This window comes from Choristoneura fumiferana, chromosome Z (genome assembly GCF_025370935.1).
Source record: "Choristoneura fumiferana chromosome Z, NRCan_CFum_1, whole genome shotgun sequence".
Taxonomy (NCBI): Eukaryota; Metazoa; Arthropoda; class Insecta; order Lepidoptera; family Tortricidae; genus Choristoneura; species Choristoneura fumiferana.
In genome coordinates, this window is record NC_133472.1 from 21211745 (window position 1) to 21238154 (window position 26410).

Consider the following 26410-nt stretch of genomic DNA (forward strand, 5'->3'; position numbering starts at 1 on the left):
GGTCTTTGCGAAAGCGCTGGTAGTTTTAAAAATGACGTGTAAAGTGCCCATTGCGGCCTATTTACTGAATAAATCTTTTGAATTTTGAATTTGAATTTTGAATTTTGATCATTCGGTAGTATGTGTACTATTAGTTATTCTGTGATAAGATATCCTTAAAGTCATATCAGTTCAATAGTCTTTACTAACGCGCGGATTTAATCAATTATATATATGACACAATTACGTATTTGACGAAATCTTATCTTATAATTCGGGTAGGTACTTGCTTATTATAAAAACTTGATTAATATTTGAGAAAATAGCTTCATAGCGCAGGAAAGTACTGATACCGAAACACTTAAACACTTATCAAGTGTTTGCTTGATTAATTAAAATGGATTTAAACGTGAAGCCGAAGGAGAATAATTCGATCCAGGTCGGTATCTGATTCTTTCTATTACTCGTAGTTATTTATTAGAAATAAATATCCTCTCATCTGTTACTTGTTAATGGCAGAGATTTAAATACCTACTGAATGTTTATTTTTAACTTGCGAATGAATTGCCAGAATTCGGGGTCTTAAGATTTCTCGCAAATGCCAAGCCTAAATATATACTAAATCCATATCCAATACTAATATTATAAATGCAAAAGTGTGTGTGTTTGTATGTTTGTCCGATTTTTGGCATAGAGATACGTTTTATGGACCAAAGAGTGATTAGGCAACTTTTTATCCCGGAAAAATGCACAGTTCCCGAGGGAACAGCGCGTGATAACCGAATTCCACGCGGACGAAGCCGCGGGCAAAAGAGTACTAAATAAATACTAAACCTTTAAGGTTTTGGCAGCAGTGGTTGTGTTGTGACATGGTTGTGCCATATTTTTGTCAAGGTAACTTTTTAATAAGGAACAAAATAACCTTTTACTTACAACAACAACAACACCAATTAGGTAGAAAAAAGATGAGTACCTAGTACGCATGTTTATTTACTTGTTTGTACTGAACTTAAACTAAAGTAAAGGTAAGCATGATTGTCTAAACCTAAATCATGAGGCACCGAATTTAACCAGACAGCTTACTATCGAATTAACAATTAAGTCAACCATAACTTCAATTTCTTATTTATGATGGGAAGAATCATTGTCATCAAAGGTCGAGTATCGAAGACATGAACAGAACAGAATTTGTTATTTTTCACCTCAGCACCTCAAAACAGGCAGGTTTTGCTATGAGAAATCAGTGAGCAAAATGCGATTTTGCTCACTCCGTGAGACAAAGTAACTTTTTAATTTTTTTTTTTAAATGCTGAGTACAGTGTTGGGTCTACTCACTGAATTCAAATATTTGAACTTTACTTTGATCTGTCGATTCACTTCAACTCGAAAAAAGCAAGAGATAGAATCAAATTTGTCGATTACAAACTTAAATTAAATTTTTGGTATTAAAAATATATCGAAATATTTCCAAAATGTAAATTTTCCCGATCTTTTAATATAGTATGCAACCTCGTTGCACGAAAGCCGCTTCTCTTGTTTTTTTTTTATAAAAGAATTTCGTATACTGCCTCTACAGTATAATTATTATTTGTTAAATTGAATGTTTTTTTAACAAATCTATTTATGTTTATGTAATAGAAATCTTAATAAAAAACATATTTAAAGGTTTAATTGTTCAACCTTTTCAATTACCCCGAGATGAGGCTTTTTGCAGTATTAAAAAATAAGTGTGACATTAGTACAAGAAGTTAAGATTGCATGTTATGAGTATGCGATTTGTATTGTAGCTACTGGACTCTTTTTATGGTTTTAAATGTAATTATTATATTTGATAAATGTGTAAAATGTGTTTGTTTTGTAAACAGGTAGGTATATGTGGTTTTATTCTTATGTTACATTTAAATTATGTTCTCGCTGCTGAGGTGAAAAATTGTATCACACGAGACCAAAGTTTTTTTGCATCTCGTGTATTTCAATCCCTTGCTGATCTCAGGATTCTAACCTAGAATCACTCGCTAACGCTCGTGATTCAATTATAGAATCCTTCGCTTACTCGGGATTCAAAATCAACACTCGCAACAAAAAACAACTTTGCTCTCTTGTTGCACAAATAACTATTTACATTTATTGTTTCAGGCAATTGAACCTCCGGAACAGAAACAGATCGGCGCAGCACTCGAAGCAGTCATTAAAGATGTGGGTGAAATGGGCTTGTACCAGAAGCTGCTGTTCGTGGGGATGATGCCCTTCGGGTTTGTGTGGGCTTTCGTGTACCTGGGCCATATGTTCGTTACGCCCACGCCGCAGGAGCACTGGTGCCGCGTGCCTGAACTGGCGGAACTGGCTATTGAACTGAGGTACGTAAGTACTTACTTCAGAACTGAACTGAAATATCTACGACACTTGGTAAGAGCGAGCGAGCGTTTGGTTGGTAATAACTCCTTTATTTAGCAGTAAAGCGCACTCGCGTGCGCGAATTGTTTTTTTTTGTATAGGTAAATACCTACCAATTACGGTTACATATTTGAATATCGAAAGTTAAAATACCTACGGGTAAAATGTCGATGTTCAAAATATCGAAAAATAAAATATCGACTGTATCGAAATATCGAAAATTAAAATAACGAAAGTTTATATTGTCAAATGGTCAGATAACCTACGTCCAATCTATCGAAATATATTTATCTACTAAAGTGACATCGAAAGATATAAATATCGAAGTCCAAAATATCGAAGTATAGAGTATCGAATATCCTATGTATGAACTATCACGTGACAGGGTCGACGGAGCTCCTATTCCGCTCAGTTGAGGCGCATCGCGCCTTGACGCAATACTAACCTAACCTAACCTATTGAACATGAATTACCAAAAACAATTTGGTTCGGTTAAGTTAGAACTGTGACCAGAACAACGCGGTCGCTACCGGCGAGTGCTAAAAAATGACTAAGTTGATTATGTAAAATAAATGCTAAAGAGAAAGGAGTAATAAATAAAGCCGATTTGTATGTACGATATCTTAAATTTCGACATTCAAATATGTTATGACTAGCTTTTACCCGCGGCTTCGCACGCGTAAACTATTCAGTCTGCTAGTTGCAATTCAAATTTTCGGGATTTTACAAAATTCCTCTGGAAATTTCAAAAAATTATATCGTGGTCTTCATTGAGGTTGTGTTCTGAATAACTGTACAAAATTCAAGACTCTAAACCCAGTGCTGAAATTTCAAAAAATTTCCCTATCCAAATTCAAATTTCAAATTCAAATAATTTATTCAGTAAATAGGCCGCAATGGGCACTTTTACACGTCATTTTTTAAACTACCAGCGCTTTCGGAAAGACCAACATTGCCGAGAAGAATGCGCCGCAAGAAACTTGGCTGAAAGTAATATTTGGACACTGCTCTTTCTCGAATATACAAACTGAAACATAGATGCACAGAAAAACCAGAAAAATAGACCAGCGCTGGGAATCGAACCCAGGTCCTCGGCATTCCGTGCAATAGAATTCTGAGCGTAATGAGGGATTCAAGGATTAACGCCCAAGATGAAAATAATTTTGCTCCCGAGTGGTTCATACAACTTTTCACACCAGCAAGCATTAAGAAACTTGTGAAAAAATATCTTACTATTATTAAAGAACAATCAGCATAGAAAATGGCGTGGCTTTACAATTATCAGATTCAAAAAATGGCATTTGCAATAAAACACTTAGAAAAGCCTTGAACAGAAAAGTTGCACTTTGCTCCCTCTCGTCAGGGAGGAAAAGAAACTTTTCTGAAGGAGAGGTGTGAAAAAATTATTGTTGCGTTGCTTTTCTTTTCTTTATTGTTTATGAAGTGACGCTTTAAATGCTTGAAAAAAATGTAGGTATATATTTAATTAGTAAGTAGTTAGGGGATTTTGCCAACACCATAGAGGTTATTACACCGTTGTCTCTTTTTGCTACTGTAGCAGTCTTTGCAGCGACCGTCGAGCCATGCCACATCTCGTATCTACCTACTTGTAAATGTTATATTAGTGTGTTATAGTATTAGCGATGGACGATGTAGGGCAAAAGTACCGTTTGTGGCCGCTGTACCTACCGTTTATGGCCGGCCATATTGTTTAAATATACGTTTGAAATAAATTAATAGTAATAAATCATTGCAAACTTTATTCGTTTCAGTATAAACTTTTGGGGGTCCATATTGGCTCATATTAATAATACCGCTTTGTAATCAGAATCATCATTTCTCCGAAAATTACTTGTTATATATTTTTAAAATGATTATTTTTACTTCTACCTACATTGCTCATAATGATACATATTTCGGTGTTTTTTACTCATAATGTCAACACTGAGATTTTATCTATACCCATAATGTTATTTGGGAGAATTTCTTTATTTTTAAACTTACTTCATATAATCATCGCAGTTAACCCACTTTTCTGGCAGGATTTTGGTTCTGTGAGGGTCGCAGTTCTAACCTGACCTAATCCACTTTTCTGACAGGATTTCGGTTCTGTTAGAGTCGCAGTTCTAACCTAACCCACTTTTCTAGGGAGTTTTTCGGTTCTGTGAGTGTCGCAGTTCTAGCCTAACCTAACCCACTTTTCTGGCAGGATTTCGGTTCCGTGAGGGTCGCAGTTCTAACCTAACCTAACCCGTTTTTTGGAGCATTTAGATTTTGTGAAGGTCCCAATTAGTAATAGTATTAGTAATAGTATTAGTAATAGTATTAGTAATAGTAATAGTATGAGTATTATTAATAGTAATAGAGGTATTTATGTTGAATGACATTATGAGTATAATAAATTCGGAGTTCCAATGATTATTATCTAAAATAAAAATGTATAATGCTCATTAGGATGTAAAATTGTATGAGATACATTTTCGAACTTTGGCGCATCCAAACTTTTGAAAACACACTAAACATATTATTTTAATACCTACTATAACTTTTTATATTATGACTTGAAATGTCAACTGGCCAAAAACGGGCATAAGGTGGCCAAAACCTCTGTACCACTACCATGAGTTTACAGTGACCGTACTCGATAGCGACGGCGTAAATTATTTGTACGGAGAATTGTACAGCGCCTCTACAAATAATTTACGCCATCGCTATCGAGTATGGTCACTGTAATTTGCAGGTAGTGGTACTGCCCTAGATCTAGTGCAAACGTTTATTACGTAACTAGGCGCAGCCTGTCGATCCCGACGAGCGCGAGCGCGAGCGGCTACGACCGCTGCTTGATGTACGACGCCAACTGGACGCAGGTGCTGGAGTCGCTGCAGCCGCCCGCGCCCGGCACGCCCACTGTGCCCTGCCGCCACGGCTGGGAGTTCCTGTTCGAAGACATACCGTACTCTAGTGTCGTCAGTGAGGTTTGTATTGTAATAAAGAAAGCTAGTGAATTTAGCCAATGCTCATCAACTTAGAAGTCTGAAATTTTGCTTGATGTATGATGGAGACAGGGACTTAACTAGAGTTTTTACTTTTTAGGGTTCCGTACCTAGCCAAAATGGCATTTTGAAAGTCAAGCGCACCTCCCACTCTAAAATTTTTATTTCTTCGCCCGGATTAGAAATAGCTTGTTTAATACAACGACAACCGTTTACTTACACGATTCTTGTTACCATGGCAAAGCAATAAATAAATATCTTAGGGCTTCTTAGGGTTTGGCTTCAAGAAAGGTTACGGTAACAATTTGGTAGGACAACTTTCGCTCGCACAACGCTATCTATTGATTGCAAACGAAGTTAACACGCCATCTTGCTACCTCTTTGTCATCTTGAGAGCCGAGTACGGTACGTCACCGTTCTCGGACAGTGCCCGATTATCCCACCCCACGGGCCACGGGCACGCATTACCGGGATATAAAGTATCTGTACATCAACTTCCATGTAAATCCCTTCAGCTGTTATTGCGTGATTGAGTAACAAACATCCAACCAAACATTTTCACAAACTTTCACATTTATAATATTAGTAGGTAGCATAATCGCTATATATACAAAATAACAGCTATCTAGCACTAATAGTCTAACTCTAAGCTAAGCTAAGTTCCGTTTTTGTCATTTTTGCTACGGAACCCTAAAAAGTAGTCTGACTGTGGGTAATTTAACGTGTTACGTGTTACAGCGCGATTGGGTGTGCGACCGGGCGGTGCTGGTGGCGTGGTCGCAGGCCATCAGTTTCCTGGGCTCCATCGTGGGCGGCATCAGCCTCGGCTATTTCGCTGACATGTTCGGACGGATACCTGCCTTATTCGGTAACTACATATATATTGGAGCGGTTTTCATGAACATTACATTATACGATATCATTAGCAGATAATTAATCTGCGGTCGTATTGTACAGGCTCGCCGACCGTATTCCGTGTCGTTGGTTGTTGGTACAAGTACTTACAGTGAATAATTGAATACCTAAATGTATGTAATCTAAACATTGTTAAGACTTCCCATTGGAGTTCCTAGCTGGACTGGAAATTTGGTGATAACCTTCGTAACGGGTATTATCACTTAAATGTTTTTTATGTAACTGTTAACTAACATGAAATAAACGAGAAAAAATATTTATTTCGGGGATCTCAGAAACGGCTCTAATGATTTCGATGAAATGTGCTAAGTGAGGATTTTCCGGGGCGGAAGATCAATTGACTCTAGGAAAACACGTGTTTTCGAGTTTTTGCCGGAGCGAAGCTTCGTCGCCCCGGTATTTTCTTATGAGCGCCAAACAAATAAGTAATTAGAAGTCGAAGTGGTCGCCATGACCGGAATCGGTCGGATCATCGTTGATCATCATCCATTACTTTTACTAATTGAATTATTTTAATTACAGTGGCCAATCTGGTGGGTTGTGTAGGTGGCGTGGCGACAATTTTCACGACTGGTTTTTGGGATTTTTCTCTTTGTCGGTTTTTGGTCGGCATAGCGTGTGATGGATGTTTTCTCTTTCTGTACATCCTCGGTGAGTAACTATGGTAAGTATATAAACAAAACTAAAATAAAAATAAAGTAAATCTTAGTTAATATTGTACCATTCTTGTAGGTAAACTGTGACGTAGGTACCTATAAGTATATGTTGGCATATCAGGTAGAGCTCTTTTCTTCCCAATATCTTGTGGGACTATGGAACCCTAAACACGTGTCTTCTTTTTGTTATTCAAGAGAATAGATTTTTTTTTGCAGTTGGTTAAATTGTACTTACCTATTCGAATTAATCGCGATGGCGTTCAAACTAGGTATAGAGTAGAGATATGAGTAGATAGGTACCTATGAATTACGCCAAATTAGGATTGTGTATTTAGATAATGCTACCTTACACATTCATCGAAGCCAAGGGAGACACGATAAACACAATAAAACATGATAGTAAGTAGCGCAATACTACTTCGCTACTAACACCTGTAATTGTATTTTTATTTTTAAAACCCTATGTGACATAAGTAATAACGAGTTAACTTACACGGAACAGAAAAGGTTCTGTTCTGTGTTCACTTACCATTGATTGTTTACTACACATGTCTCGTCCTGTCTCTGCTCTGCTTTGGTGGTGTCCGGTAGAATGGTCACGATGACGTATTGCAGTGCTGGAGTACGTAGGGGTGCGACACCGCGCGTGGGTGGCGAACATGTCGATCGCGCTGTACTTCGGCGGCGGCTGCCTGGCGCTGCCGTGGTTGGCGCTGTGGGTGGCAGACTGGCGGCACTTCCTGCTGGCCACGTCGCTGCCCATGCTCCTCGTCGTGCTCACGCCGATACTGGTGCCGGAGAGTGTTGGGTAACGAATCTTACAATACCAGTACCCTTAGTGTGTAAGTTATCGGTTACAAAATACGTCTCGATCGCGTTCGCGTTAAAATCTCAATTTATAGGAAACACGAACAGCGCCTCTAGCGGAACGTTTGCAATGTTCATGTTTGCATACAGATTGAGATTTTAACGCGAACGCGATCGAGATGTATTTTGTAACCGAAAACATACACTAAGGGTACTGTGCCCTTAGTGTAAGTTTTCGGTTACAAAATACGTCTCGATCGCGTTCGCGTTAAAATCTCAATTTGTATGCAAACACGAACAGCGCCTCTAGCGGATCGTTTGCGATGTTCGTGTTTCCATACAAATTGAGGGCTTAATTAAAATATACGCTCTAAGTATTTTAACGCGAACGCGATCGAGACGTATTTTGTAACCGAAAACTTACACTAAGGGTATTGGTACCTACTGCCTCATTCAAACTCATAATTAAATATTTAATAAGTCCTATTTATGACATAAAAATTAACTAGAATTCTACGAATTTGGAAACCATAATTATTCCTCTCTCTTTCCCTTTCCTAGTAGGTACATGAAGTACTACGTGTTAATATGAGATAATGTAGCTTTCATTCCATAAAACAAAACCGTTTCACGTAGGTTTCCACATCCCCCTATATTCAAATTAACAAACAGACAAAATAACAAAGTTTACTTCTTAATTATATTTATAATGTTGGTACAGATTATCAATAAAGTATTTCTATTCTAAAATTCTGAGTACTGCCTTTTCGCAACGTAACGTTTGGCAACCTGTTTCATTTCGCAAACTCTAAAACTGTAAATATTTCAGGATTTATTTCAGGGCCATAGTGTAGAACCCTTTAGGTTAGGTTAGGTTAGTTTTATAAAAATCCTGAAATATTTACAGTTTCAGATATATTAAACAGTTGGGAAATGAAAAGTTGCGAAATGAAATAGGTTGGCAAACGTTATTCGCCGGAACATTAGTAAGCCCTAAAATTCATATTTAGATAGTGTAGACTATCTGGTGCTGGTACTCGCAATTGCCTGTGTCAAGCAGGATTCCTTTACTTTCCAGGGATAAAAATCAGAGAGAATGGCACATGGTATTTTTCCATGACTACCCCCTAAAGACGGAACTGTCGAATGGGGCATTTAATTTATAACTTTGGCTTATCCGGAGAATATTTAAAACATTATTGTCTTAGGTACTCAATAACATTAATTCTTAATTGTACGCATGCGTATTTGAAATAATCAAATTCTGAGCTGTTACAGATGGTTGGTCTCGAAAGGGAGAGTAGATGAGGCGGTCACTATACTGAGAAGATTTGAAAAAATCAATAAAACAAAAATATCACAAGAAGCACTTGACGAGTTTATTGTAAGTCTATAAATAACTCTAGAGTCTACGAGTGTCGCCTTGTTTCCTGTCCGTAAATAACCTGAAAGATACAAAATAAGTGCTTTTTATTGTGGTTGCAGGTTGTTGCTAAAACGACTAAACGGCATGACGAAAGTTTGATTATTATCTTTAAGAACAAGAATCTTCGAAAGACCGTGTTCTTCTTGGTGATTTCATTCATGGCGTGCGCTCTGGTTTTCGATGGACTCATTCGGCTGTCGGAACACCTGGGCCTTGACTTCTTCCTTACTTTCACTTTTGCTTCAGCTACCGAAATTCCATCAATTGCTTTGTTGGTCCTGTTGATAGACAGGTAAGTTTAGTCAGGGTCGGTCACACGATCGTCGCTATTACAATATTTATGTGTTGGTGTGAAAAATCTAGTTAAGTATAATTAGTCGAACAAAATTGCGTTTTTAGGTAGATATGTGGAAGTTTTTCAGAGACCATTTCCTAAATAAGTTTCACATTGGTACCCTTTCGCAGTTCACTTTTTTTACAAACTTTTATTTATTCACCCGTCCCGTTATCTGTCTGTACCTAATCAAATCTTGCAAGTTGAATTCGACCAACTTCCAATAGTTGGGTTGACTTGAAATTTGGTAAACTTATGTAAATTGCATGACAATACAATAATCTGGTACTGACATCCTGGTAGTCCAGCCAAGATCGTCTCCACAGGACGGAACTCTTTAACGGTTAATGGCATCGACTTGAAATTTGGTATGCAAGTGTAGTTTGGGTGACAATACAAGTACAGTCAACAAAAAGTACAGTCAGCAATAAAAACTTGTATTAAAAATTAAATTTTTACCAAAAACTTTTTACTATAGGTATTTAGGTACGTATAGTGGAAGATGTAACTGTAAATTTTCGCATCTTTCAGTATGTAACTAGTTATGCTATTTGATAGATCGACTTAATTAGTTATGGTTACAGATGAGATCATCAGATTAATATTATAAAATTATAAGGTCTCAAGTTCTGAAGGCCACGGCGATACGATTATTGATTGACCCTGTCACCAAGATACTAAGTATTAGTAAGTGCCTACCTAAGGTGTTACTACTATTACAAAATAATTACTGTAGGTTCAACCTATAAAAGTACCAGCTGAGCCGTTCGTCCGCTCTCGATGAGAGCGGAACATAGATGTCGATAGTGCTGCTGCAAAAGTAGCGTAGTAGAAATAAGCAACCTGAGATATGTATGCATAGGAAAAATTCGTGTCTATATTCCTGTCCAGCGGTGGTGTAGGGGTTATAGCACGCAGCACGGATTGCTGAGGACCTGGGTTCGATTCCCAGCGCTAGTCTCTTTTTCTGGTTTTTCCGTGCATCCATGTCTCAGTTTGTATTTTCGATATGGTTTCACGGGATACCCGTAAAAGTAACAAATTTGGAGTTGAAATAATAAATTCAAAAAGACTCCAAAAAATCAATCATTATTGTTAAAGTATCATCTGTGTGCCAAATTTCATCTAAATCTGTTCAGCTACTTTAGCGTTAAAGAGAAACAAACATCCATACAGTTCGCAAAGGGCTCTTTGGCATGTCACATTTTAAATGAGCACAATGAATTACAATTCTCTTAACTACCTATACATAATTAAAGGTAGCAAAAGAAACTAAATAAGAAATAAACATAAGTACAGTTCAAAATTAAAAGTTATATCTCGATTTTACAGGGATGTACCCTTTCTTAGTCCAGTAGCTAAGTATCTCGTAATCATTTTACGATATGAAATGTGATCTTCCGATCATGACAAAATAAACCCGTAAGTGCGAGTATTTCAGTGGAATTGTAAAATGCTTCCACCGTCAAAAAAATAATTAATTGAAAATCTAGACGCTATTTTTATTATTAATCTTCTTTGGCCACAAGGGCGACTTATTTCTTATTTACTCGTAGATAAACTTACAGACGTAATGTAATGGCATCCGTTAATTAGGTACTCATACATTTCAATTGAAGCTAGTGATGTGCTGTTTTGTCGACTGTAATGGAACTGCAATGAAGAATCTATGAGCTGAGCTGTTACGTTGCAAATATAATCTACTTATAACGGCAAGATAACGGCCCTATTTATTTTTAATAACTTTTTTTACAATTGAGCTCACATTTATTATTATTATTTTTTATACAAGTCTGGGAAAACGAGCATACGGGTCACCTGATGGGAAGCAATAGGTACGCAGCCCATGGACACCCGCAACACGTAGGTATTAGTTTGGAAGTGAAATTAAGTAAGTATATATATCTTAGAAAAGAGACTGACTGGAAAAAATAGCTTGCCGTAGGTATCAAGATCTATGGCAATGGTATGAGGCAAGATTTAGAGGCTTTGTATTATCTAATGTTTAATCTTTTATTTAACACATTTTGAAAATAACAGAGGTGCAAAATTTAACGGTGGGATCTCAGGCTATCAGAAGGAAGTCTAGGATTATTTTGAACGCAATACTTACTCTTTTGTTGTAAGTAGGTATTATCACTACACTGATACAATCAAATAAACCGTTAGTATAATATTAAAACACTATACTTACCTATTACCTAGTGCCATCCACGAAGACGCGTAATTTTGTCAAAATTAAACATGAATGAAATTGTAATAAGAACCACGGCACGCGTCATCGTGAATGACTCTACCTATATAGCTTACCTTCTACTATCTTATTATAATGATAACAGCCTTACCAATTGCTACTTTCCAGATTTGGCCGACGCAAGTTAGTATCTGGGCCGTTAATTTTAGGAGGAGTCATTGCTTTCGTAGGAGCTTTCGTACCACGAGGTGAGCATAATTGATCAAGAAAACTGAGTAATTTACTGTAAATAGGTAAGTACAGTAACGTTAAAAGCGCGTGAAATAACAGAAACTGATCAGAACCATTTCGCGCACCGATCTTTGATAAGCTTGCGGTGGTCCTTTCAGTCGACATACTTATGTTTTAAGAACTTATACAGCTTACTCTTTCTGCCCATCTGTATTGAATAATCTGTATTTGGCTTGGTTAGTTAATTTCGTTCTGTGAATCTGTGTGTGCCTCCGGGGGTTACAGGCGTGGCGTCGGTGGCGCTCGCGGTGACAGCGCGCTTCTTCTCCAACATGGCGTACAGCGCCGTGATCCAGTGGACGCCGGAGCTGCTGCCCACGGCCGTGCGCGCCTCGGGCGCTTCTTTCGTGCACGTCAGCGGGTTTGTCGCCGCCTTCTTCTCGCCCTTCTTAGTCTATTCGGTACGTGAGTCCACTTTCGTCATATTTGAGTGTTTGAAGGTTTCATGAACAGGAATCAACGGATATTAATGTTATGCCGACGACCCGTCTTGCGAGTATTTAAAATTAAAAATATATTGCAAATGTATTTTTTAACCGACGAAAAAAAACGAGGAGGTTCTCAAGTCAACACGTACTTATATATCCATATATTTTATTTTATTTTGATATTTATTTTTGGAAAGCGTATACCTATATATATACAGTAAAACTTGGTAAAGTGGCACATGGATAAGTGAGAAACCTCCATAGCTGGAACTCATGGTGAAGTCCCGACAATTTAGCACTGGATTACCTCTGTTAGTGGGATAAAACAAACCTCTATATCTGGGATTAGTTCTTTCGATTTTACCGTCATAATTACATCTATATATAATTGAGACAGCTAGTATATTTTACCTCTTTTACTGAGACTTCATTTTAAAGAATACTTTTGCTGAATTATTTTCTTTGAATTTTATAGGTACTTATGACCTCTGTAACTGAGATAACGTCAATTTATTACCTCTCTAACTGCGACTTTATTAAAGTTAAATTTCCGTTTTGTTTACACACTTGGCTAACAGTGCGTAAAAGACCTCCAGTTTTAGTTCGATTTTAAAAATAGATACTTACTTAATGAAAAATTCTAAACGCGAAGCAGTAAAAGCACTAGAATCTTTGCACAGCTATTATGAAATATCAACAATTGGTGACAAAATATAATTGATAAAATTTACATCCTTGAAAAACACCTTATAGCTGATAATTCCAAATTATAGATTTTTTGATTGACGCATTCTCTGTGCATTTTTGTACTGTGTATCCTACTAATATTATAAATGCGAAAGTTTGTGAGTGAGTGAGTGAGTATGTTTGTTACTCTTTCACGCTGAAACGGCTGGACGGATTTGGATGAAATTTGGCGAAAAGTTAGTTTATAACCTTGATTAAAACATAGGATACTTTTTATCCCGGTGTTCCCACGGGATAGGGATAAAATCTCGAAATAACAACCTCTGGGCTGAGAGTCATGAAATTTGGTATGTACGTAGTTGGACGTCTGGAATAACAGATAGGTAACTTTTTGACCCGATATTCCCACGGGATATCTAGGGATAAAATCTTGAAATAACAACCGCAGGGCTAAGAGCCATGAAATTTAGTATGTAGGTAGCTGGACCTCTGGAATAACACATAGGCTACTTTTTATCCCGATATTCCCCCGGTATAGGGATAAAATCTTGAAATAATAACCGCTGGGCTTAGAGTCATGAAATTTGGTATGTAGGTAGTTGGACGTCTGGAATAACAGATAGGTGACTTTTTGACCAGATATTCCCACGGGATACCTAGGGATAAAATCTTGAAATAACAACCGCAGGGCTTAGAGCCATGAAATTTGGTATGTAGGTAGCTGGACCTTTGGAATAACACGTAAGGGACTTTTTGACTCGATATTCCCACGGGATACCTAGGGATAAAATCTCGAAATAACAACCACTGGGTTTAGAGCCATGAATTTTAGTAGGTAGGTAGCTGGACCTCTGGAATAACACATAGGCTATTTTTTACCCCGATATTTCCACGGGATAGGGATAAAATCTTGAAATACTAACCGCTGGGCTTAGAGTCATGAAATTTGGTATATAGGTAGCTAGACGTCTGGAATAACACATAAGCGACTTTTTGAGCCGATATTCCCACGGGATACCTAGGGATAAAATCTCGAAATAACAACCACTGGGCTTAGAGCCATGAAATTTGGTATGTAGGTAGCTGAACCTTTGGAATAACACATAATCAATTTTTTACCCCGATATTCCCACGGGATAGGAATAAAATCTTGAAATATTAACCGCTGAGCTTAGAGTCATGAAATTTGGTATGTAGGAAGCTGGATGTCTAGAAAAACACATAGATGACTTTTTGACCCGATATTACCACGGGATACCTAGGAATAAAATGTCGAAATAACAACCGCTAGGCTTAGAGGCATGAAATTTGGATGTAGGTAGCCGTATGTCTGGAATAACACATAAGTACGCTACTTTTTATCCCGATATTCCCACGGTATAGTTTTGTAACTAAGGGACCCCATACATCCCTGTATTATTATTATTATTATTTCGTATTTTTTTCTTTAATTGTATACTGTAGTTTTTAAGTATTTTATTTTGAAAAAATGACTTTCTGCCAAGTTTCTTGCGACGCATTCTTCTTGGCAATGATGGTCTTTCCGAAAGCGCTGGTAGTATAAAAAATGACGTGTAAAAGTGCCCATTGCGGCCTATTTACTGAGTAAATGATTTGAATTTGAATTTTGCATTTGAATTTGGATAGGGAAAAATTTTGAAACTTCAGCACTGGGTTTAGAGTCTTGAATTTTGTACAGTTATTCACAACACAACCTCAATGAAGACCACGATATAAATATTGGAAATTTCCAGGGGAATTTTGTAAAATCCCAAAAATTTCAATTGCAGCTACCACACCGAATAGTTTACGCGTGCGAAGCCGCGGGTAAAAGCTAGTAAAAAATATTTTTTTGATTATATAAAAGGTTAAAGCTCATGATATTGTTTACAAAATACGTTATTTTATTTAATAATTGCACCTCTATAACTGAAATAACCTCTTTTCACACCTCTATTAATGGCACGCTCCGTAAATGAGACAGATATTTATTTATACCTGGATATCTGAGACACTGGGTAAGTGGAATACCTCTATAAGTGAAACAAATTTGCAGGTCCCTTAGTGTCCCAGTTATCCAGGTTTCACTGTAATTTGGAAAAAAATCCTACCTTAAGGGTAGGAAAACAGGGGATGATTGATAGTTCAGTCACTGATTGTAATGTATAGCCATACATTTTACAGAGTAGTCCGATTTTGATATTTTTTTTATCGGATAGGGTATACCTTGAACTTGGTATTTGAAAAAAAAATTACCCTAAGGGTGGGTAAAAAAAAAACGAAATAAAAACTTTTTAACAAAAAATTAAACCGACGAAAAAACGGAAAATTAAAAAATAATAAACCTTTATTTACCTTTTTTAAACCTTAACCTAGGTACTAGTTTGAAGTCGGCGCCTCAGTACTAGCCATCAGGAGTGGCCCAATAGTCGTCTACCTGATGGGCTTCTTTCACTCGTCCTGGCTCGTGCTGAGGCACCGAATTCAAACTAGTACCTAGGGTAAGGTTAAATAAAAAAAGATTTTCCTTTTTGCTTTTCTGTTTTTTCGGTGGTTTAATTAATTCTAAAAATACACGCAAGACGACTCTGCTACGCCTACGAGACTACGGCGCTCTCACTCTCAGGATCACCTAATCAAAATGATCTCTCGACGCAGTTTGCTAGCTATAGCCACGAAGACACCATGACATTCTCGTGGGATGTGAGATGTGTATATAGTATGTTGTTTATTGGACAGTGTGGTGTTGTGTCCAGGAGCGTGTGTGGGAGGATCTACCGCTGGTGCTGGTGGGGGTGGCGGCGGTGGTGGGCGGCGCGGTGGCGCTGCTGCTGCCCGAGACGGCGGGCCGCCCGCTGCCGCAGACGCTGGCTGAGTGGGACCGCATCGCCGCGCCGCGAGCTCGCCGCGCCCCACGACCCTCACACCTACAAGCAAATACAGACTAACATACCCATTGGCGTTTCTTTTCATTTAAATCCAAGCTTTGCGCGTGACCTATATAAGTAACTGAAGCATGGCACTCCTTTGTTATACAGCAAAACATGTTCCTTGAACTCTATGATTAATTATTTCTTTACCAGCCACAACCTGCTGCTTTGTTCGCGTACCTAAACCTAGCTGTTAGAACAGAAGAAATAGTAGACTTTCGTATAAAAGGTTTCTTCTAGAACAAAAGTCAAGTTTAGGTATAAATTTCCTACTCTTATGACAGCATCTGGTTGCAAGCGAAGTTGAAAATCGTCTCATGTGACCATTCATATTCGTTAGGCAATGCACTACTGACTTGATACGGATTTGGCAACAAGAGTGCAGGGTTCCCAAGTACCGATATACCTGTTTAGGTAAGTCACTAAATATGTAAGTACTCGTACTTACTGGAAATAGTTATTTGTGCAACAAATAACAAGTGAGCAAAGTTGTTTTTTGTTGCGAGTGTTGATTTTGAATCCCGAGTAAGTGAAGGATTCTATAATTGAATCACGAGCGAGAGTTGAATGCGAGTTGAAGGCCGTCACAGTCCTTGGCGACAATCTACTGCCATGTCATGTCATACGCCTGCTGCCCGGAAGGCGCGCTGCACTCTGGCTGCTGGCTGGAACGTGCCTAAATTCAAGGGAATTGATTAAAATAACTTTCTCAAAAATTACGTCATGGTCTTACTTTAAGTCGTCGTAAGAAAGACACTTCTTGTAACATTTCAAAACTCTAGACAGATAGATTTATAAATCAGCTATAGCTGGTTGTGCATTACTGGATTTTACTTGTGTGAATAATTCCGTATATCCAGCTATCTTTATGCATTTAAGCTTAGCTCTATCTAAGCTGTAGCTAAGCTTTATCTTAGCTATAGGATGTAAACTTATAGTGAACATGTACCTCTTCTCTACCGAAGACTCTACCTGATTGTATAAACAATCTGATAATGTTTATAATAATTCTCGGGAAAGTTTTACTTTGTAATGAAGTAGGTATTAGGTATTGATTTTGTAAAACATAATCCAGTGGCAGTGCCAGTGTGATTGATTGCCGCCATGATCATCATCATCATTGATAGCCGCACTTTAAATAAATAAAAATGATTAATGCCTTTCGCATACGTCTTAGAAAGAATAATTGCATGAGCAACACGACCACTTCTCGTCTGCGACAAACCCAGGCCCTACGAAGTGCAAAATTTGTACTTCGTATCTTGTCCTCCCGCTGATGCTAATTTTATTTAATGCGTGAGTGAGAGTGAGAGGGACGGTACGATATGGACTTCGATTTTCGAATTTCGTAGTAGAGTAGCTCCCTGGCGTGCTAGGCCTCCAAATGAAGAAAATTCTCTTGATTCAGTTACTGCGTACAGGTTCTGCTTTCAGTTTATCCTATCTTGGGCGTGTCGTACGCTTTTGGCCAGTTTTTTTATTTCTGTTAACTTTGACCTAGACCGCGCGTAGACGGCTCTAGTTCATTGATAGAAAATACTAGTAGGTACCTATAATTAACTTTTTAGCCAAGTGGAAAAAAAATCTTAGGTACGTAATACAAGTTCACACTTCACAGTCATTGTAAAAGGTCAAATGTAAAATTTACAAACATGACGAGAGACATTGACGTGGTACATGAGAGAAAAATAATTGTGAACAATATGGTTACGGATTTAAAAAAAATGTCATAATTAAATTAGGAACCTTTAAGTATACTGTTATAAAATGAAGAAATTTTTTAACAAAAGAGTAAAACCGACTCCAAAAAAATAAAAAATAACAAAAAATGGAATGACTCGGCACGACCCAGCAGGAGTGATTGAAACTTATAGTATGTAGGTGAGGTAGACGACTATTGTTCCACTCCTGCTGGCTCGTGCTGAGGCACCGACTTCGAGCTAGTAGGTAGGTACCTATCTAGAAAAATATTTTTAAGGGTTTGGTAGTCGGTTCCTTTTTTTGTTATTTTTTGTATTTTTTTGGAGTCGGTTTTACTTTTTTGTTATTTTTTTTCTTTATTTCTCACTTTTTAGTGATTTGTAGCTTAAGTACATCTCACAACGATTCTATTAAGTCCAAACACGGCTTAGTTACGTTGTTTTATAACAGAGTTCCGTTGCCTACCTTCCGGCTTCAGCATTAGATCAGTTCGAAAGAATCATTTACTTAAAGCTTCTTCTTAGTCGTTTATCTAGGTTTATAGACGCGCGAGCATTACTTAGCTTTGACGAGTTCCATTGGCCGTCTACGGTCTTCTTCATCAGGCCCAGTTTACCAAATGATACTTTCTGAATGTAAATGATTATCTTAATGCTAAAAATGCCAAAATCGCCATAGGTGTGCCTATAAATTTTGAGGTTTGCCCTCAATTTCCCTAGGATCCCATCATTAGATCGGACAATGGGACCACCTCAGAAGAATGCTCTTTCGAATAAAAAAAGAATTTTGAAAATCGGTTCACAATTGACTGAGTAATCAGTAACGAAAATTGGTTTGATCAGATATACCGCTTCTCAACAAAAGGACGTAAGTGCCGTGAAAATACGATCTTTTTCTGGTAACAGATTTTAAGACTGTAGTAAGTGTTTTAATTGTGTTATAACGCACATAATTACTTGAATTTTTTTCGTAATGGCTTCGGAACCCTATCTTGGGCATGTCCGACACGCTCTAGGCCGGTTTATATTTTATAACAGAGTTCCGTTGCCTACCTTTCGGCTTCAGTATCAGATCAGTTCGAGTCGCTTATCTAGGTGTATTAATCATGATCGTTTACAGACGAGCGAGCATTACTTAGCTTTGACGAGTTCCATTGGTCATCTACGGTCTTCTTCATCAGGTCCAGTTTACCAAATGATACTTTCTGAATGTAAATGATTATTTTAATGCTAAAAATACTAAAATCGTCATAGGCACCTATAGGTGTGCCCAGAAAATTTGAAGTTGGTCCTCGATTTCCCTAGGATTCCATCACCAGATCTTGCCTTTGGGACCTCAGAAGAGTACTCTTTCGAATAAAAAAATAATTTTGAAAATAGGTCCACAATTGACTGAGTACCTAAGCGGTGAAGGCATATAAAAATAAATAAGTAAATACAAACATTGGCTCTGACCTGGAATAGAACCTCCTCTTTTTTTGAAGTCGGTTAAAAATAATCAAGAATAATTTTAAACGGCGTCTTTCAGCTAGAAGGCAGCACTCGCGATGGTCCCCATCAGCAGCCGGGATCCGGTTCTGCAGAGCCACACTGACTCTTGTAAGGTTTCTTGCAAGCCTTGCTTTTATTCTGCACCAATGTGACCCCCTCCTCATCCACCCGTCAGCATACCCGCGTCCAGCTGGCTGCTTGCTGGCGGAGTGCCGCGGACCGCGCGGTCTCTCACGTTGCACCGGCGGTCGTTTCGACTCCAAACTTGATGCCGCTGAACCGGCATCTGCTTCCAGTCGATTGTTTACATTTAAATTCGTCGTATCAACAGGTGATCGGTACCACTACCATGAGTTTACAGTGACCGTACTCGATAGCGACGGCGTAAATGACAAGACGCTATACAATTCTCCATAAAAATAATTTACGCCGTCGCTATCGAGTTACTCGTAGAATTTTCAAAAAATATGAAATACTAAATGTTCTTTTATTTTATTTGAAGGCTTTTTCTAAGTTTCATAATTTTAACCTAAAAAAAAAACTTTTCGCTACACGAATTTCCACCGCCCTTTTTACCTCATTAGTGGTGGAGTTTTTTTTAAATGGTGAGTTTCATTATTCTTTTTATCCTGTTCTTGAACAGCCCCAGAGGGAGGCGTTATTCGATATCCGTGTCGTAGACACCGACGCTCCTTCTTACATCTCACGCCCTGTTGCTTCTGTCTTAAAATCTGCCGAATCTGAAAAGCAAAACAAATATGCCAATGCCTGTGAGCTGCGTCATACCACTTTTACACCCCTTGTCACCTCCGGCCTCCGTGGATGGAGTCATTTGCACCACAAATGGCCACCTTTGTGAAACACCTCGGGGAAGCACTTTCATCTCGCTGGGACCGATCTTTGTCTTGCGTCTTGGGCTGGCTGAGAGCTCGTATAATAACTTCCATAATTAGAGCGACTAGCATGTGCATTCGAGGCACCCGTCACAAATGGAAGCCAGCAGCGAAGCTGTCTGGCTTTGATGATGGTGCTGCCCTACCACACTCCGACTGACAGACTGACTTGACCATTTTTTTTTCTTAGTTAATCAATTTATTAGTCTTCCATATTTATTTGTTATTACTTTGTTATTACTTTCTAATGTATCTTTCTATGTATAGTTTATAGAATATGTATAAATAAATTATATTTATTCTAATTCATTAATAAATCAGATCATAGTTTCGAAACCAACGTGCAACTCATGCAAATTTCCATTCCCCTTTTAAAGAGTTTATCTTTAGGGGTAGACAGACATATCAAAAAATGTGAAATGTGAGACATGAGTTGATTAAAATATGTTCTTCTATTTTTCTTCACTTCAATGTTCACTAAGTTTCATAAAACAAACCCTAAAATGAGTTTTCTTCTACCCGGGCGGCTCCCCCCCCCCCGCCTATTTCACCCCCAGAGTTTCCAAAAACAATTATATTAGTGTTCTTTCATTTATTTTTAAAACTACACGAACATACATTCATCATATTACTACATTCAAAAACCATTTTTCCATAAGTACTATTTTTTCCCCTCGTTTTACCCCCTTAGGAGGTAGTATTTTCAAAAACAGTGAAAAACGTGTTTGTTTACCTTTGTTTCAGAACCATTTCACAAAGTTTTAGAATCAAATCTTCAATAATAACATTTTTCCCATACAAACTTTCACCCCTCCCCCCTTTATACCCTTTAAGGGTAAAATTTATAAATAATGGCGAAATGTGTTCCAATTATATTTTTTGAAGAATGTTTTCACAAAATTTCACAGTCATAACTTTAGAAATAACAATTTTACATAGTGCAGCATTACTTATACGTCCAAGAGCTCTTAAGGTGCCCGTATGAACCCTAAGTAAGCTAACATATTTTTTTTGCAAAAAGACAATTCGCGTATCAATCAGCTTACCTGTACAACAAGATTAACAAAGAAAACAACATTTACTCGATGACGTTGTTTGACTGTAAATATACTTTGATAGATATGTTAAAAATACTTAATTATGAGCAAACAGAAATTTTATTAGGAAGAAAATAGTTAGCGCCAAACACACACACACACGCACCAAACACAAAAAATTACATGTCCACAGTTATTATAGTAAATAAATAAGAATATAGAATAAGTATAATATAGAATATAGATTAAATATAAATAATTAAACAAAAATATCATAAAAATCTGTAAATTAAATGTAACTAATTAATGCATGTTATTTACGTCTACTTCGGGTAATATTTATTGAACGCACCTACCGGAGGGAAAAAGGTCACCACCAATAAGGTGTATTACCAATTCTAGTACCTAATAATTATTAAAATTTTAAATAGGTTTAGCTACTTGCATAATTAAATGTAAAAATTACTGGCTAACTCACTTATCAACGTCCAACCCAAACCCTGGATCTAGAAAGCTGAACTTATACTTGGACTTCGAAATTCCCTCTTTTTATGGAGACAAGAACGTGGATGTATTTTATATTACAATGGGATGAGAATTCTGCGATTTAGAAGAAGCCATTGGCATAAGCTACCTTGCATAACCTGAAACTGATTTATAAGTGATCAATTTATTTTATTCCATCTACATTTTTCTCGCTGTCGTGAGGTGAAAAATTGTGTGTTTCGCTCGGCTGTAAAGTTGTTTAGCATCTCGTGCCTTTGGAAACCCTCGACTACGCTCAGGATTCTTCTTTTGAACCTCTCGCTTCGCTCGTGGTTCAATCCTAGAATCCTTCGCTTGCTCGGCTTTCAATATAAGCACTCGTGCCAAACAGTTACTTTCCAGCCTTGCATAACCAAATAACTATTTCATCTCTCCTGTTCGGAAAGTTTAATTTTCATGGATAGATAGCTGGGTGGAAAATTGCGTTTTCATCTCTAGGGTGGAAAGTATTTTTTTTTTAAATTTCGATTAGCCACGGAGTCGAAGATAGTTAAATTGAGTTACGTTAATTACACTTTTTTTTCACGTTTCGGCATGGCCATCTAGATTCACGTCGTGACCAAGGAGCTTATATAGTACAACACTGGAGGTTGAACGTCGAACATCCGTTTAAATTAAAACAAGAAATTTGATCTTAATTAAGTCACGAACAGATTCTCTCTCTTTCTTTAGTTAGGTTAAGAAAGAGATGTATGTCATTCGTGAAATGTGAAAGAAAGAGATGGAATATATAAATAAGTAATAAAGGTCAAACTTCTTCGTTCGGCGTTCAACCTCCAGTTTAGTAGGTATATAAACTCCTTGGTCGTGACCAACTCGATTTTTATTTATACTCGGCTGTGGCAAGTGGCCAGGTCGAAAAGGTACCGTTAGAGGTTGGATATAAGTAAATTCAATTTACTGAATACTGAAATTAAATTTAATAATATATTTTACTATTTTATACTTTTTTACTTTCCTCACAGTCGAAATCAAAAGTAGAGTGTCAAACTCGGGTGAAATTACCCATTTCCCCTCGACCTATTGGAAATAAATAAGTCAAAATAAAAAAGTGGAAAACACAGCAATTAAAAAACAATCAAAATATCCATTCAAGTTTATGAATATCGTGAGTAAGTATCCATAGGTACGTATTTAGGGTATACCTTCAAACCATCTAAGTAATGTAAAGGCTTTCTGTCGCATAAAACGCATAAAAAATGCTTTAAATAGTATACACGTGTTGATTGGTCGATACCGCTGAGAGCTGGATCCCCATTGGTTAAATTCACGCCGTGTTTGCCGCACTGCGCTGTCTGTCACTTCAGGGACGGCAAAACTGAAACTGAAAATCGAGTAACGTAGCGTAGAGCTACCGAAAAAGTGATTATTAAGCTTACTTAACTACTTTTAGTACAGTGGAGTGAAGTGCTTAGTATACGAGTATACTACGCCTGGGTTTAATACCTACATCTCCAGTGACAACTTTCCTCAGTGTTGTTTAAAGTTAAAGGTGTATAATATATATATAACGTTGGTTGTTCCATCATCCGGCACCGGCAGTGTCAGTATGTACATTGATGTCAGCATCGAGCGGTCGCGCCGGTGGCTTTAAATTTCTGAGTTAGAAGTCGTTCGAGTAAACTGAACTTTTTGCAAAAGTGGTTTGTTTGACGGATCTAGATTATTTATTTAGCTATATTAAATTGGTGTACTAATAGATTATCAAAGCTCATATTATAATCATGTACATGTACAATTGAATGTAGCATAAAACACACGTCAAATTCTGAATGGAAAATGGTAAGTGATATCAAGTTGACATAAATCGAAAAAAAGGTTATTTTACCGAACAAAAACATATCTACAAACAATAAAAACGCATTCATTATTTGAACTGCCTTCTAATAATTATTTAGTCTAAGCAAGCGATCATAGCAACTTTCAATGCGTTCCATCTTTTTTACTTTCCCCCAAAGTGTGTAGGTGAGAAACGAGTTATGAATTAAGTACTGTACGTATACTTACTAGTCAAAATAAAATAACGGCCACTTGATTTTAAACGGTAAAATTTCGTTAAAAATAGGTAGGTTAGGTACTACGTTTGCGTTTTTATCTAAATACCTACTTTTGATTTGAATGAAAAGTATACTTGTATTGTGTTAGTACTTATTAATAAATCAATTTTTGAAAAGGAATGTTATAAAGAGTTATTTACTTATTACTATTTTCGATTTATCAATAAAACTCCGTCGCCCTTATTTTCTTTTGAGTACCTAGTAGGTAGGTATAAAACAATCCGTGCTTTCGATTGTAATGTCAGATCAGATCGGCGATCATATACATAAATAATGCAAATGCTACAGGTAGGTACCTCGATGCTTTAATTTGATAGGGACACAATCCCTACTATCCCTACTTCCCTACTAATATTATAAATGCGAAAGTAACTCTGTCTGTCTGTCTGTCTGTCTGTCTGTTACCCTTTCACGTCGAAACCACTGAACCGATTTTGATGAAATTTGGTATATAGGTAGTTTGAACCCCAAGGATCAACATAGGATACCTTTTATTCCGGTAGAGGGCGCCACCGCGCGATAACCTAGATCCGCGCAGACGTAGTCGCGGGCATAAGCTAGTTCAAAATAAAGGGAGCGTTAAAATTGAACTTTGAATAGTGACATATTTCAAAATGTACCTACTGCCCTAGTTTGAGTTGTGTCACTATGAAATTAAAGCAGCGCTATGTGTTTATAGTGAACATAATAATGTACCGTACAATCGCAATGTCAATTCTGTACTTAAAAATGTAAACAGTATCTTTCTCTTAGATGAATGATTGGTCTCGCGCGTTCGCTCGACTAGTACCGCGCTACATAAAAACAAAAGGTTCGTGAATGCGGCAACTCAATATTGTAGTGGGCGTAAGAACGGTGTAAACAAGACAATTTGCAGGGATGCTAGTGTGCGTGACGAATTCTGTTGCCAGCTGCTCCACTGTTACCCGAATTATTGGGAAAATAAATTATTCTGTGGTCTATTAAGTTACTGGTTACAAAATGTATCTTAGGAAATACTTAGAAATTAAGAAGTAATTAAGAGTGAATGTATTAATATGTTTGTGTATAGGTTAGGCGTAGGTTTCTTCTTTAAAAAATGGTTGGTATGATGTAGGTATACCAATGATCAGGCCTCACTTTTAAATTAAAAATATATATATTTTAAGGACATTCAATATTTACAAATTATTACTAAAAATTCATGGACTGAGTCACCAACTAAGAAGTTTTGCGTAGTTAAGATAACACGTTGCACCTACAGTTAAACCTAATATAATGTACAGGTTAATTAAGACTAAAATAAAAAAAAATTGTTTACAGAATATAAAACATAACTCTCCTTAGGGCAGTCGGGTAAAAAGTTAACATTTCAGGAAAATGAGTAGAAATACGAAAAAAAAATTTTTTTTCGTTTCCCGTTATACCTAAGTAAATCAGCTGATTGGGCTTTTTGAATGGGAAGACGAAAAACATTTTTAATTTTAAGACTCATTCACCCCTTAATTAAATAGTGTCGGGTAACAATTTATACACTTTCAGTGTATATATCACAAAGATAAACATTAAATAATATAGAACTAGGTTATGTATATATAATAATTACGTTAGATACTTAAATAAAATAAGTTATTAAAATTTATCATCATTTAATGATGATAACAATAAAATTCAATTTATTAAAATCTCAACCACGGAGAATTTGATTCTTGTGTACGCGGCAACACAGAATGGCGTTTAGGGTTCATGTTATTTTATTTTGTAATTTCGAAATTATACGATATTTACTGATGGTATCCTAATCCCATTGTCCTTCTTATTTCTTTTAGTATTATTTTTACACAGTTTCACTGCGAAAACTGGCATTTTACTTCGGTTTATGACCAAAGTTTACCAAAAAATTCGGTACATGCACCTTACGCACAGTTTGCAACGCGACTGACTCGCCTCGGGCTCGGGTACGCCGAATTCGGCGTACTATTTGTTGCCGCATTTGACAAGTACGCCGGCGGTATCTAGTCGAGCGAGCGCGCGAGACCAATCATTCATCTAAGATCTTTCTACTATAATACGTAGGTACCTACTCTACTCGTGCCTACTAGCTGTTGCCCGCGCCTCGTCCTCGCACAATTCGTTTATCGCTATCTCGCGGGAACTATGCAATTACTTATCCGCGATAAAAATTATCCTATGTTGTCCGTCCTCGGGTACTTATACCGCATTTCATCCAAATCAGTTCAGTTTAAGACGTGAAAAGGTAACAAACAAATAAAAAACACATAAATTTTGGCCGGTATTAGGTACATACTACTCGTTTGTTATTTATATTATTTTTCACTTCTCATGGTCATAAAATGTTACTTTACTCTGCATATCGGGACTAAAGCTCCTTTTTATTATCTAGGGATAAAAGTTTTTTATTTAATTCACTTACGTTGGAAACCCCTAAACAACCAACACGGTTTTTAGGACGTGGAAATAACCTCAAAATGACAAATGTGAAAAATATTTTAAAAAAACAAGATTTAATTTCGTAAAACACAATGAATGATTACGAATATTCAATTATATTTAGGATTAATTCGTTTTATTATGCATAGTCCAATAAGTTTTAAAATAGTTTTCAATTTTAAAACTGCTGGCTAAATATGCAAGCATCTAAAGCGTAAACAA

At 37.1% G+C, this 26410-nt stretch overlaps 2 protein-coding genes across 3 annotated transcripts in view; both read left to right on the forward strand.

Moving 5' to 3' along the window:
* The first annotated feature begins 308 nt into the window (after window positions 1-308).
* Window positions 309-16061, forward strand: LOC141431301 (solute carrier family 22 member 3-like). Of its 2 annotated transcripts, XM_074092420.1 has the most exons (11): window positions 309-418; window positions 2116-2336; window positions 5162-5348; window positions 6105-6234; window positions 6804-6932; window positions 7553-7745; window positions 9023-9128; window positions 9230-9462; window positions 11867-11946; window positions 12215-12390; window positions 15861-16061. In XM_074092420.1, the coding sequence occupies exons 1-11, from the start codon at window positions 377-379 to the stop codon at window positions 16050-16052; spliced, it is 1689 nt and encodes a 562-aa protein (XP_073948521.1). In that variant the 5' UTR covers window positions 309-376; the 3' UTR covers window positions 16053-16061. The 2 variants fall into 2 exon arrangements, with proteins under 2 accessions (XP_073948521.1, XP_073948528.1); XM_074092427.1 differs by lacking the exons at window positions 9023-9128; window positions 9230-9462.
* A 6973-nt stretch (window positions 16062-23034) lies between these two features.
* LOC141431490 (beta-alanine transporter-like) overlaps window positions 23035-26410 on the forward strand; it is a 41176-nt gene continuing 37800 nt past the window's right edge. The window contains exon 1 of the mRNA XM_074092688.1: window positions 23035-23483. Coding sequence (XP_073948789.1) covers window positions 23481-23483 — 3 coding nt within the window. The 5' untranslated portion in view covers window positions 23035-23480. The remainder of the gene's footprint in view (window positions 23484-26410) is intronic.

Coding starts and splice junctions, on each gene's coding strand:
- LOC141431301 (XM_074092420.1), top strand. CDS start 377: ATGGATTTAAACGTGAAGCCGAAGGAGAATAATTCGATCCAG. Junction 419..2,115: donor AGGAGAATAATTCGATCCAG/GTCGGTATCTGA, acceptor TTATTGTTTCAG/GCAATTGAACCTCCGGAACA. Junction 2,337..5,161: donor GAACTGGCTATTGAACTGAG/GTACGTAAGTAC, acceptor TTACGTAACTAG/GCGCAGCCTGTCGATCCCGA.